The sequence below is a fragment of the Seriola dumerili genome, unplaced genomic scaffold, assembly GCF_002260705.1.
Source record: "Seriola dumerili isolate Sdu_G_001 unplaced genomic scaffold, Sdu_1.0 BDQW01000025.1, whole genome shotgun sequence".
In the NCBI taxonomy this organism is placed as follows: domain Eukaryota; kingdom Metazoa; phylum Chordata; class Actinopteri; order Carangiformes; family Carangidae; genus Seriola; species Seriola dumerili.
Genome location: NW_019174280.1, coordinates 5,102,030 through 5,116,899, shown reverse-complemented (window position 1 = coordinate 5,116,899; position 14,870 = coordinate 5,102,030). Strand labels below are relative to the sequence as shown.

General features: G+C 40.4%; 1 protein-coding gene across 3 annotated transcripts; it reads left to right on the top strand.

Moving 5' to 3' along the window:
- The first annotated feature begins 1,296 nt into the window (after window positions 1–1,296).
- LOC111240314 (saccharopine dehydrogenase-like oxidoreductase) lies at window positions 1,297–9,603 on the top strand. 3 transcript variants are annotated; one of them, XM_022770277.1, is made up of 12 exons: window positions 1,297–1,500; window positions 2,046–2,158; window positions 2,267–2,347; window positions 2,510–2,639; window positions 3,003–3,052; window positions 3,890–4,020; window positions 4,680–4,797; window positions 6,753–6,872; window positions 7,276–7,332; window positions 7,736–7,847; window positions 8,408–8,489; window positions 8,646–8,846. In XM_022770277.1, exons 1-12 carry the CDS (start codon window positions 1,305–1,307, stop codon window positions 8,743–8,745), a joined length of 1,290 nt encoding a protein of 429 aa, XP_022625998.1. In that variant the 5' UTR covers window positions 1,297–1,304; the 3' UTR covers window positions 8,746–8,846. The 3 variants fall into 3 exon arrangements, with proteins under 3 accessions (XP_022625998.1, XP_022625997.1, XP_022625999.1); XM_022770276.1 differs by lacking the exon at window positions 8,408–8,489 and having other exon boundaries at window positions 8,646–9,603; XM_022770278.1 differs by lacking the exons at window positions 1,297–1,500; window positions 8,408–8,489 and adding an exon at window positions 1,726–1,805 and having other exon boundaries at window positions 8,646–9,603.
- Window positions 9,604–14,870: the final 5,267 nt, after the last annotated feature.

Below are 14,870 nucleotides of genomic sequence, written 5' to 3'. Positions count from 1 at the left end.
TGAAATGACTTTGAGCCACTAAATTCCCTCACTAACCCCAAAATCTACAGTAGCTGTGTAGAGTTCCTCCTAACAGGTCTCATTCAGATTTTGAATTGGATATAAAGCTTAAAATGTGAAACATTCATTTTAGTGTAAGAAATTACACAAATAGGCCTACTTTATGGCCTCACAGCATCAGATCCCCATTCATTGTTATAGAGCAAACTGGGATGACATTGCACATTTCAAGGTTCTCCCTCTGGTTTCTTACTGCTGCATGTTCACAAATATTCACCAGTTTGTTCTGGGGCACAGGAATAAGAAATGTGAATTCTTAAAAAGGGTTGGATTCTCCTTTAAATGCACAATCCCTGATTATGATGTAGTGTTCCATCCTCAAAGCATCTGGAAAAATAACAGGCTAAAATTATAAATATTAAAGTCATTATAGGAGCTTATTGGGGATTATTAAGATAATCATGGAAACTTGAAAATGAAAATGTAATTCCATGATAGCAATGTTTTTTTTTCACAGGTGATCTAGGATTACACTGGACTTGACTTGATGAATATGAGCAAAGCAGCAGAAGCAGTCAGCAGGACATTTCCAGGGAGAGATGAGTGGAGCTGAGAGAGTGACAGAAGAAAAGAGGAGGGAATAAGAACAGAGTGATCCGTAGTAGATCAAACAAAATACTGTCTGATAATATCACAGTACATGTACATGTTGTTTATCCTATGATGCTATTCTTTAAAGAAATGTAATATCATTACAGTAAATGTTCTCAATTCGGCCTAATATTCAGTTCAGAGTCATGAAGACATTCACTTGGCCTTTTTGTGGATCCATGACTGCTCAGTTAGAGCAGCACATATTATTATGGTCTGGATTTAAATGTAGATTTGTCATCTAAACATTAAATCTGTGAACTGTACTCAGCATAGTGTAACAAAAATCGGTGTCAAGAGAAGTGATGCTGTTTATGCCAAATTCATTCCCCACCTATGTCGTGTAAATTCAAAATAGACACATCAGACAATCTTTGCCTCTCTATCTGACAGTAGTGAAAATTAGTCATTGTCAAAATCTGTGTTGTGGTTTCAGAATGATGGAGACAGAGAAAAATTATTTTCAAAATACAATACAGGCTTAGGATGATTTTTTTTTCCTGGGCAACTATGAAGCCCCCCCCCCCCCCCCCGCTCCGCCTATGAGGTGTACGTTTATTATGTAAGAGCATTACGTCCGTTCTCAGCCAATCAGCGCACACAACCGGAAGTAGCGTTGCTAGGCGGCGGGACCTTGAACTTAAACGTAAACAATGGCGGCCGCAACCTCTGACAGACCTTACCACATTATCATTTTCGGTGCCACAGGGTTCACAGGGCAGTTTGTTGTTGAGGAAGTCGCACGATGTGCCGCGGAGACACCCGGGGACAGCTCTCTGAAATGGGCCGTGGCCGGGAGAAGCAGACAGCGTCTGGAAGCAGTGCTGGAAAAAGCCGCAGGGAGGCTGTGTATGTGCTTAACAGGCTGGACTGTAGCTAACTCAGACAGGAGTGTTTGCGGTCAGGCCTGAACGATCAAATGTCAGGCCATGTGTCACTGCCGCAGGATATTGTACTCAGCTGACTGACAGAGGCAGCAGGCTGAGCTGTTGTTGTCGTCTGTGGGAGGTTATGTTGCTAGAAGTGAAGTTTTGTACTTGACCCCTAAATATTAGTAATTGTTTTGCTCCAAAACTCCTAGCTAGCTTCATAAATGGACAGTTTGTCAGGTTATTACAGCGGAACCCCCCATTTCATATTTATCATATGCAACTGTAAGCACTGAGACAATATTATATTCATTTTTAATAATATCTAATCTTTTCAGCTTTGTTGGTAATAGCCTGGGAATACAGGTGGCTCAAAAAGGCTTTTCAGCCTACCTTCAGTACATTGAATGTAGGGGTTTAGCAGTTCTAGTCCGACATGAACACACCATACAAATCAGGTTAGGGCTATGTGTAAGAGTTATCCACTGTACATTCAGTGAAATATTTTCTATTCTGTTTTATCAGCTATGCCCGAGTTAAGGACAGACACTGAGATCATTGTTGCAGATGTGTCTATTGAGGAATCACTGGCCATCATGTGCCAACAAGGTGTGGTCATTCTCAACTGTGTGGGACCAGTAAGTATTTTGTCAGGGAGTGACACACAGGAAACTAAGAGATGATATCTCATATATCATGTGGTTTGTATTTGAACAATGCTCTCTATTCTGTCTTTGTACTTTCAGTACAGATTTTACGGCGAACCAGTGGTGAAAGCTTGCATAGAAAATGGAGCTCACTATGTAGACATCTGTGGGGAGCCTCAGGTAGTGTGTGGTTAAATGCCATTCCCATGTTTTTCTTCTATATCATATTTTATAGCCTGGTTATGACTGCTCCTAAAGTCGACTGAAGATCACACCGTATTTGCATCTCATTGTGTTTTTGTGCATTTTTGATTTTTGTACATGAATGTCCGTCCTTAACAGTTCCTAGAACGCATGCAGCTGGAGTATCACACTAACGCCTTGGACAGAGGAGTGTATGTGATTGGCAGCTGTGGCTTCGACTCCATACCGGCAGACCTGGGAATTCTCTACACACAGAGGCAGTTCAAAGGTAGGAAACAGAAGACAGGTTGAAGTCAGCCATTATGAATCAAAAGCCTGTAAACGGTTTATTCACTGAAGGTAAAAATCACTAAATCAAGGTGTACATCACTAGACACGCCGAACACTGCAGTGCTTGCAAGGTTATTTTTTATACACAACACAAGTTACAAATGCAGAAAAATCTTTTTTCTTAATAAATAATTCAGATTTTTCATTTATCAACAAATAGAGTCAGAATTTTTTTGGTTCAATTTATACAAAGGTCAACAATGGCAAGTTTAGCAGAACGTTGCGTTTGAATTATTATTTTCCATCCAGATAAACTTTAACTGGAGTGCGGCCTTCAACTGTGTGTTTTATCTGATTTCAGGAACACTGACAGCTGTGGAGAGCTTCCTGAAAATAAGCAGTGGGCCTGAGGTAGCCTGAACAACTACAGCTTCTACACTGCATGATGGGAAATGTAATCTGTTACACTTTCTCCTTGAGCTGTCACTATAAATGCACAAAGTAAAGACAATAAGGATATGACTAATCATGAATAGTATATATTAGAACATGTCAGAAAATATCAATGCAGGCACAAAGCTGAATACATTTTTTTTTGTATTTTTTTGGGGCTTTTTATGCCTTTATGATAGCACAGTAGAGAGAGACAGGAAATGGGGAGGCAGAGAGAGGGGGAATGACATGCAGTAAAGGGCCGTCCGATGCGGGATTTGAACCGGGGCCGACTGCAGCGAGGACTGTAGCCTCTACATATGGGGCACCTGCTCAACCCCACTGCGCCACTCGACGCCCCAGCTGAATACATTTTTGAAATAAAAAAAAATTGCATTTTACTTCTACGAATTAGAGCAGTTAGAAGAGGACTGATTTCCTAAAAATGACTCACAGCAAACACAAGTATGGAGCACAAGAATCAATATCCTTGTGACAGAAAGGTCGTCTAACAAAAGCTCTGGGGAAATTGAGAGTAAACAGAGAGATAGATCAGATACTGTCAGCACAGGAGCTATCGTCCTTTTGGGGGATAGTGATATTACAATAACATTTTTAATCTTTCTTTAAACTAAATATGCTGATGTATAACCACAACGTGCCACTGGCTGCTTTTGTGTGATCACACTGCAGTTTCAGAACTGGTGGCTTCGTCTTCGGCTTTGGTTATCATTTGTTTATTAGGAGGAAATTGGGTAGCATTGCTTTCCCGCACTGTGACCTGTGACGATTAAAAAGTGCTGTCAATCCTCACAGGGGTCGTCCGGTCATGATGCCACTTGGCAGTCTGCTGTGTATGGCTTCGCAGATAGTGGCTCTCTGCGCCAGCTGAGGAAGAAGTTTGGCCACAAGCCGCTGCCAGTGGTGGGAGCCAAAGTCAAAAAGAGGTAAGACAATTACTGTCTGGCTAAAACATTTTTATTTTGAGTAATAACATTTTTATTGGAATGTGGGGCTTGGCAGCATTAAGTTCAGACAGGGGTAAGTGTGTTTCCTCAGTGCACAAGCAGAGAGGGATTTTCCCACTGACACTGATATATTTTTTTTACATTTGACCTACATTTCAATAGTTTGATTCCAAAGTGTTAATGATACCTTCATTTACAATATAGTGTTATTTGAACAAATGCAATCATCATGAAATAAATATAGTTTAATGAAATGTAATTGTACATAATGTGGTACAAATGTTAAAATAAATAGTTGATGTTTTGGAATGAAAACCTCCATCTTGACTATTCAGTTCAGGCTCAGGGCCACAAAACATATACTGCATGTCAACTTTATGTTACTGTATAAAATCCAGCACATTTTGAGGTGCAGAGTTTCCACAAGATGGCTGCAATTTGCAAACTATTACTGTCTGGCTGAGTTACATCCAGTGAGATTTTATTGGGACGTGGGGCCTGGCAGGGATGGAGGGACAGATTTAGAGGACTATCAATGGATGAAATATGCTCAAGTTCTGCTGCTGCAGGCAGAGATAGATTTGGAGAGTGAAGACCACTTTGCTTTTTCTCTGTGTAATTTGTGTGTGTGTGTCCAGGGGTTTTGTGTTTTTCAGCAAGGAGATTGAGCAGTACGCCATTCCGTTTATGGGTTCTGATCCATCAGTAGTCAAGAGAACCCAGCGTTTCCTTTACGAGGAGGAACACCAGTCGCCAGTAAGATTATAACAACACAAGGACTGAGACCATGTTTCCACTTATTGATTGCAGTGGTTGTAGTTAAAGCTGCATTGTAGGACACAGTTACACCTGAGTGCGACTAAATGTTGACTGCATTTCCTTCCTCATCAGAGCTGATTTCTTTTTTTAATACTTTGAAATTCTCCTCACCTTTTCCTGGTCCATTGTTGACATTATTTCACACTTCACTGCCACCAACTGTCAGTGGAACAGCTTGGGGGGAGGGAGGGATGTCATAGAGCTGTCATGCACCTCCCTTTGTTATAGGGAAGAATGATCATATCACCTGCATTCTTCTCCAAGTGCTAGTAGAACATTGGATCAGCCCTGCAAATGTAATAAATAAATAAATAAATGTAACGCATACAGTGTTTAACATGAAAACGGGCACCTTTAAAGCAAGACTGTAACTTTGATAAAAGAATTTAACTAACAGCCTCTTCCTCTTTCAAGAGAAAAGGGTAATTCATAATCAGCAAATTGCACCTTTGCTCACTTCAGTCCACTCAGGGGTTTTACTGCTGCAGCTGTTCTTGTTCTGGTCTGACCAGTAGCTTATGGTTAGCTCATTTTTTTGCTGTATAAGTGACATCACTGTGTCAGTTCGCTGACTCTATGCTTCTCAATTTAATAACTTATTTTTATTTATTTATAAAAAGGACAATGTAAATTAACATTCGAATAAATATAAATGTAGTTAACCAAAATGCAAGTCTTCATGCAAGTCATCTTTACCTGATGCTGTTAGGGAGCCAAAAATAATAATAATAATGTACAATAGTTAGAAACATACTAATATTCGTCATAAATACCATTTGTTCAGCAAAGGTTACACAGTCTATGTAATGCCATATTTGTTTGTGAGCAAATTCAACTGTAATCTGTGATCTACTTGTTATAATAGTAACGACCATACATATCAGTAATGTGTTGGCTGTGATGCTGATGTAAGTCTAGTCTGTACCTATAGGTGCCATTGAGGTTAGAAACTAGGCCAGTACACTTCCACAAATGATATCTGCAGTCATTTCAAGAAGGTTAATCACTCCATCCCCCAGCTCATTGTGCTTTCCAACCATAAGGTACAATCAAAGTTGACTTTACATTTAAATATTGTATAATATATTAAATATATAATAATTTGGCAGGCCCTAACTGAGCATGAATCACTAATATCTCAGTACTATCTGTGTCCCTGCGGAACACGGTTTGCTACGCTGCATTAAGTGACACAAAAAGGTTTAATATTAACAACACACTCTCCTTCTTATCTCAGATATGTGGAAGACTCTGCATCCTGGCAGTGAGAAGCGAGACCTTTTTTTTTCCCCCGCTGTACCTGTAACTAGGTCAGCCGCTCCAGCAGCTGTCACTGTTTTGATCACAGTCAGCGACACAGGCCTTAATGAAACTATCTCATTATGTTGTTTAGACCGCCATCTACCAGCGGAGTGGAAATATGATGAGTCATCTGTAGTGATTCATCACTTTCTTCCCCGCTGCTCATTACTCCCTTTGACATCTCATCTCGTCTCGCCCTCCTTCCCTCCCTCCGTCCTGCTTTGCTCCTTTTTTCTTCCTCCAACTGTTTCTCTCTTTCACTCCTCCTTCCTGCTCCCTCATCCTGACTCTGTGTTTCTTCTCACCCTCGTCCTTCTCTTCATCCTCACCCCCTCTGCTCGCCCTCACTCCCACCGCCTTCCTCCCTTTTCCTTTTATCACTTCACTTTCATCTGTTATCCTTTCTTCTGTGCCATTCCCCTCCTCCCCATTTTCTCTCTCAGCTTACCGCTTCCCCTTCATCTCTCATTTTCCCCTCACCTGCAACTGTTATCTGCGTCCCCTTATCTGTTCCCCTCCCTGTCACCGTTCATTACCCTTTTGTATATCATACACGTTCTCCTTCTCCCCCTGCCTCTCTCTGCCCACAGGTCCAGTACAGTGCGTACGTTGGGGTCGGCGGCCTCTTTTCCATCGCCAAGTTCTTCTGTGGCGGCCTACTCTTCTGGGTCATGGTTAAATTCAGCCTGGGCAGGAAACTCCTCACCATGGTAGCTCCATCATTTTTCAGACAGCTGCTTACTGCATCTGCCTTCTGTGGTATTTAGTCCTTTGGTTGTGGAGTTGATTAAAGACAGTAAAAGCTTTGAGACACTGACTTCAGATGGTTATTTCAAGCATTTAAATGTGGATGAATGTCACAGTTGGATGTGGCTGTTTAGCTGAAAGGCTTACTCAAATCTACTCATGTTAAATACAGCAGCAGCAGAGTGGTAACAACTGTGACACTATGATGCTTGCAAGCAGAGAAATGTATAAAAAAAAAAAACACGGATTATACAGTTTTAATGCTTGTTTTAATCCAAGAAAAGTGCGAAAGAGTTAAGGAGTGAAAATATTAATTATAGGGTTTTGCACAACAAACTGATTTTTGGTTCTTTGTCTTTCCCAAAGTTTCCATCATTCTTCTCCTTTGGCTTGTTTAGCAAGGCCGGTCCAACCATGAAGCAGGTGAGAGAGTTTATTTTTGTAGTAAATGTATTCACATTGTTGTGACCTGTGTGGAATTACAATGTTCCTAAAATGGATGTTTTACAGTTCTTGTACATGGGAGCCTCAAAATCAATTGAAAGCAAAAAAATTGGTCAGGGTGGTTAAGATTTAAGTTATTCTAATATTATGCTTGTGACAAAAAAAAGTGTATGTGATTACAGCACAAACCACAATGAGTTATTGAAAATAATAATTTTAAAGACAGTAAATTCTGTAGTAACAACCCCAAACATGTAATCATGTATTTAACATGTTTCATTGTACAGTAAGTTGCTTGATTCTCAATGATTGGTCTGCTCACAGTTGCTCACTGTTCGACTTCCCCTCTCATCATTTCTCGTTATCGTTTCTCTCCTCTCAGATCGAAGACACCTGTTTCAGCCTGACGTTCTTTGGGGAGGGATACTCGGAGGGCACGGACCCCTCACAGGGACCACCCAACGCTAAGATCTGCACTCAGGTTGTTGGAGCAGGTGAGACTTGTTCACTATGGAGGTATAGCTGTCATACAATTCATGTCATTCAACTGCTGGGCACTGTAGTTTTTCACAAACATGACTCAAACAGGAGTAAAAACTATTTTCAGCTGCGGATTAATATGAACAAATGAGAATTTATGGCAGCTGGATGGTGCATGTGGGATTGAGTCAAAAGAAAAGAAGTGTGTGTGTTCGTGTGTTCGTGTGTTCATGGTAACAAAGGAACATGTGACTCAGTGTAACACTGAATAATTGATGTGTATTAATGATATTTGGACATTAATGGAAGTCTATGGCACAGGAGAATAAGCTACATGTAGATCAGGCTGTGGATACACACACAGCACTTGTTAATGAGATACATTCATTGATGGTTTTGGTTTTGTTTACAGTAAGGAAAATATGAAATATCACCAGACTTATTCTTTAAGCACCTCATAGTGGAAATAATACCTTCAACTGTCAGTGTGTTTTGTGTTATGAACAATATTTTGCAACATTTTGAGACATTTTTAAAACTTTTTGGCTCCATGTTTGTTTCTCGTTGTTGACAGAGCCCGGTTATGTAGCCACAGTGTCTGCTATGGTGCAAGCAGCTGTAACCATGCTGAATGAATTGCACTCTCTTCCCAGGAGGTCGGTTGTCTTTTTTTTTTTTATTTCCTTTACTCTGCTCCCCTCTCTGTCATGAATAGGAAAGATTTGTCTTCTCTATATCTGCCTTCCACTTTTATCCAAGTATCGCCCCACTCTTCCTCTGCATCTCCCTCTTTTCTCTCCCGTCACTGACAGGGGAGGTGTGTACACGCCAGGAGCCGCCTTCTATAAAACCAGTCTCATCGACCGCCTCCAGAACCGCAGCATCAAGTTCTCGGTCAGAAACTACCAGTAGCCCTTCAACAGTAACCATCAAAGGTCAAACCACTTTCCAGTTAAAGTATATTGTATTTATACTGATACCGACCTTTCATCCAGTCAACATGACGACTTTTTACTGATTGTCATTGTCGGTTTAGTAACTTCACTCTGAGAGCTGTGATTCATCAGATGGTGCAGAGTGTTGCGGCTGTAGTTAACAGAGCCACTGGTGCAGAGAGAGTTGCGTTGTGTTTCTCAAGGACACTTGAGAAACCGTGTACAAACCGACTGCCACCCACTGAGGCCAGCTGTGCCTTCGCTAAACTCCTTCTCCTCTTTGTTTTCCCCCGCAAAGAAGGACCTGTTGTTTTCAGTTTCAACTTGAGAAAGTTTCCTCTCAGCACCCTGAGGACGGATAACACTCTGCTGCTGGTTACACATTGTTATCTCTACGTTTATGTAAACACTGATGTCGTTTACTGATACAAATGTTAACTGCACTTGTGAAAATAAGCAAACCTGGTTTAATCAAACTTTATGAAGATAATTAATAATCATGGAAAACATGTCTATGATTATTAGAGACTACATGCAGATTTGTACTTGCTAAAGAAAATGAAAAACACTAAATTTGAGATTGAACACAATCTTGAGCAAAAACTAGAAAAGATTGTTTACAGTAAATATTTTACCAAATGTTTGTGCAATGATATATTTTTAATGTAGTCTTCAATCAAAAATGTTATACTTTGGTGGAGTAATGTACTTATTTTATTTTGTGTTAACATATGTGATTGTTGTTTGATCCCTTTCAACAATCGTCATTTTTGTTATGTATGTGAAAAGAGAGTGAAATACATTTAATGTCTGTATGCAATGTCTGTTTTGTGACCCATGCTTTATTTCAGATTAAAGCTCTAATCTGAATTGGTGCACAGCACCACTACTTGACAACTCTCTCCCCTTTAAATTGTGTTTTTATATTACTCGTTTGTACAGAGCACAGACTCTGACAGCAGAGACTGGGCTTTTACATGTTTCCTCCTGTGGTGGTTACATTTAGCTTTGGTTAAATTTGTGGTTTAAACTTTCATCTAAATCACAAGCACAGACAAACACAATGTGCTTTGGCTAATGGCACATGAATATTAATAATCTTTCAGGTGTTTAGAGCATGATGTCCTGCCTGTAGCTGTTACTCTGAGGTTTTGGTCATTCTGCGTTGTTGTCTTTGCTGGACGCCCACCCCTAAACCACAGAATTAAATCATCTCCATTTATAGACCCTCTCCAGATTAATGCAAATGCTATAAAGTTATATAATTATTATTTAGCTCCTGATCTGGGAGCAAATGTTCTGTGACCTCTGGTCTGCAGGCCATGTAGTTGGGAAGATTTAAAACTCACTTTGATGAATTCCCTCTGACTGCTCTGTCTGTTTCCTAATAGACAGTTAATGCAATATAACTCACACTTGCATAAATTCTTAATACATTCCCTGAATTATGTTTTATTTCTAAAAACAACCTTTGAGCACCAGCAGCACTCAGCCTGTGAAAACAGTTATAGTGGCTCTGGAGGGCACTTTCTTAAGTTTGAACCCTATAGAAGTGTATAAATAAATCACTTCAGTAACCTATTTACAAGAGTCCAGTGTGTTTAAGCTGCCCTGAGAGCAGATTTAGTAAATGAATATTAACAAGTAGTGATTGATTTCTTATGTGATGTGCAGGAATTTGATCATTTTAAAAGACATTGGACAAAACAGTTGACCCACTTTTCAGTTTCATCATACATGTGCTTTTTCTGATTTTCTATTGTTGTTGTTTTGTCACAAATGATAAACAACACAATAAATATCCAGTGGCTTCAAACTTAAGCCAGTGAGGCTGCGGTCCTCCCTCTTCCACCACCAGGTGCCAGTGTTTGCCCTGCTCTTCATTCCTGACAAATATTTACAGACACACAGCCCCACATGACAGTAGAGGTCATTTGGTGCCTTTGAGGATACAGAGACAGTGCGTGGCCTTAATTAAAAGACTGTGGGTGCACCATTAAGACCAGGAGAAACGGGGTCACGATCGCAGGAAGGTGACTGTGAGGTGGCAGACGCCTCACATCTGAGAGGAGGATGTCAAGGTGAATGAGAGCCGGCAGCTTTTCGTTCTCCTTTACTCTTCCTCCTCGTTGTGAGTCATTGTGAGTCCTCCTCTCTGTCTGTGCCTCCCTTCCCCCAGCTGTCACCACTGCTCTTTCACAAAACATAAGCACACACACACACACACAAAGCTGGTTGTATCTCTGTGTGTGCACTGAAAACACTGTCTGCTGACACAAAATGTCAGTGGGGTAGTTTGTATGTTAAATAGCTCCTAAGTACAGTGTGATGAGAAGCAGTTGGAGGGACGGGTGGGGTGGCATTTTTTTTGCCCTGTGTGAATGTACAAGAATGAGAGGGGGGATTGCAGTGGTTTCCCATTGCGTAACAGAGAGCAGCCCCACCCCTCTCGCTTGCCCATGCACATCTCCAGGCCGCCATTGTGGCTGTGCAGATATTCATGTCATGTCCCTCACCTCAGACAGCTCCTCCCTCCTCCTCCTCCTCCTCCTCCTCCTCCTCCTCCTCCTCTCCCCCTTTGGATCTGTCTGTCTGACCAATCATCTGCCTCTACTCTCAAACTCTCATTAGTTTTAATGGCAAGACCTTAATTGAGAACAGCCTTACTAAAGCATGTTGTACCAGGTTTACAATAAAAGTATAATTAAGACAGACTATCAGACAACAGACTGTGTCATAACCCTTCACACCTGTGTAGATGTAAAGAAAGACCATAGACTTGTCCATCAAAATAATGATGTGATTAAAAACCTCTTGCTGTTTTGATTTCAGAAAAGATTTGGACTTGATCTGCCTGATCCTAAAATGGTTTCAAATGGTAAAGAGGGAAGTGTATGACATTGTTTTATGATTAATAGGGTTTCACAAAAAACAAAACATATTCAAATATTTCAACCACAAGTGACATGAAACATTAGAGAAGAAAACCGCAGAGACCACAATGACCACAGAGAAAATAAACAAAACATAAGAGTAACACACTGAGATGAGGACAGAGAAAAAGCCAACATGACTGTGCTTAAAAGTTCCAAAGTTTAAAAGTCCCAATCAAATGTTTCCCTCAGTTATTTGTGTTTTATATAAGCGTTTACTGTTAAATTCCCCAGCACTTAAATGCCTGATGTATAAGAATGATACTGCCCCTACTGTATATACACATGGCAGCCATTTTTTACTTAAAGTTCATGTTGCTGCTGTTGTGATTGGTGAGAGTGGAGCTAATTTGAAGTAAGCACAGAAGCTGTAACTACAGCCGTTTACAATGTAAGACGAATAATTCAGAATGTAAGAAAAATTCACTACACACCAAATCACATCAGAAAAAAAAGCACAATATACACTGTACTACAGTATCTAGCTACATGACTACACAACATTTGTAGCTCACTATCACAAAAGAAAAATAAATTGTTTTTTTTGAATGAAAAAATACAGTAAATATAGTTAAACGATTGTATTATAGATGGAGTAAACTATAGAAGAAGAGACATCAAATAGAAATGTAATGTTTGTCAGACTTTAAAGCTCAGTCACAGTCCTGTGTTGCTCTGCTGTTTCCCCTCCGGCTCTTACACGCTCTGACATGTTTTTCTGCTTTTGCGACAATGTCAGTAAATATTGAATTTTGTTTTGGTCTGAGAGTCTGAGAGTGTGTCACACTCATCGTGTATGTTTATTTTTTCTTGTAGGTATAAGGCTCCTCTGTCTTTATTCAGACTGCGGTGTAGCAGGATGCGCCGCTCTGACTCTCGTTCATACAGAAACTGTCTGTTTCTCTCTGAATCTTTCATTGTGTTTCTGCTTTGTTCTTTGTCTCCCTTTGTCTCTGTCTGGACTCTTTTCCTCCGTCACTCCAGGGGGGTGTTGAGTCAAATACACATTTAAAGAGCTTTAATGCAATGAGAAGGTCCATGATCCCACTGTCTACATTTACACACAGCCTTTTATTTAACAACTACTCATAATAACAACGTAATGTGGTTACAAATGACTCTCTCGCTAATTAGAATAAACTGACCCACTCAGCAGATAAAGATCTGTTATGTAAAGGCTCTATTTACTTTTTCTGTGCATGCTCAACAAAACAAAAAACTCTTTGAATTACTTGCATGAGTTGTACAAAACCGTGCAGCAGGCAACCCCTAATTGTGCCATACGCATGTTTTTAAAGTGCCTTACTGTGGAGAGGTTAAACAGGACACCTTATCTCATCATTCTAATTAACATAATTAGTTTCTTGAGAATTGTCGATCATATTGATTTAACATGGAGTGAATTTGGCTCATGTAGCTGCAGCTAAACCAGTGTGGCAGAGCTGCTCTGCGGTTTCTCAATATTTTCTGGCCCATGATGCTCTTTGTTAGATCTCACACTTTCATGGGCCTGTTGTGCATTTCACTGTGACAAAGGTATAACATTACATCCTGGATTCAGATGCAAACAGGAGCGCTTATATAGAAATGATATGTTATATACAGTATGTCATAGTGTAGGCTATATCGTGATGTCATATTTCACCCCAGTGAATGTTACCACTGACCAATCCAAAGCTTTACTCTCTTTTTTCTCTTTACTTCTTTTGCTTCCCCGGCATTTTGTTCACCACTGAACACCATTTCTTTCTCAATAAAAAGTTATTGAAGAGGTCAAGGAGGTTGTGGAGGATTCATCTAAGCTACAATGGCTTCCTCTTCATTGGACTCTGGCTCAACGTCCCTTTAAAATGCCAAAATGGTCTGCTATTGGTCAATGGTGAAAATCCACAATTTGTTTTTCAGTTTTAGCTCCCTTCAGTTTTAGGCCTGTAACTGCACTTGTTTCCCATTTGTTTAATCTATATGTAAGCAGAAATGTGAGTGTTTTTCTGGGGGGTTACATGCTGTAAAACCTGAACAACAGTTGTTGTTGTTGTTGCTGTGATGTAACCAGGCAAGCAGCAGAGAAACTGCTTAAATGTTGAACAGGAGGATAAAGTATTTGTGACAAAATAGTTGTACTCCATAACTCCACCTAAAACTACAATTTGAGATATCAATTGCCATTTTGATATCTCTGTGTAATGTGTTCATTAGTGGAGTTTGGGCTGTTGCCAGGATGCAGGAGACCTCTAAATATATAGAGTATTTCAAGTCTTCCATTATTGGGTTTTTCCCACCTTTCAGACCAACATTGTGCACTGCACACTAACGTGATGCAGCCTGGGTTCTTACATAAAATGTTCCATCAAACTTTGACCTGCGTCATAGTCCAAAGATGCAATTCATACCATGTGCAGAGGACAACACTTCTGTCGCTGTATCAGGGTTTTATTAATGTGTGGCCTACATTGGTGGCTCACAGCAGAGTTTCCCTTAAGGTTTGAACTGGTGTATAAGATTAAACACAGTTATATTATTGTGACTTACTGTGGGGAGATGCTGCATTTCAAAGAAAATAACAATAACCCACTTTATCACAAAGTGGAACATTCAGCCCTCCTTCACCACCACAATAAGCTTTGTACAGTCCCTTATTAAAGTGTGTGTTTGAAATGTGTCTGTGACAAATCATTTGTTCATTTGGATTTGAGAATGTCCCCATGCATGAGATCACGTGCATTTCTGTTCCCCGTCTGTTTATTTGTGTCTTCCAGTGTGTGCTGAAGTGTTGTTTCTGCAGCCTTTATTTGCTGACTCTTGACAAATCTGAATCCCAGACAGTGTCAGCGACTGAGAGACTGCAGACACCACTCAGGCGAGTTGGGAATAGAGATTGAGGAGGGACGAGAGGAGAAGACACGCTGATAAAAAAGACGAGATGGTGCTCGAGACGTTGTTGAGAGGAGGGAGTGGCTGGAGAGTCAGAGAGAATTAGAGGAGAGTGAGAGGAGACAAGAATGACAAATAAGGAAGTGAGGGAGTGGACGTGTAAAGAATGAGGGGTGAAGAGCTTGGAGGTTTGCCTGCTGACAGATACAGTACACACACATCCCAAAGCAGCCATAAGTTTTACCAGAAGTCATTTCCAGGACAGTACAGCCAGATTTATATATATATATATATA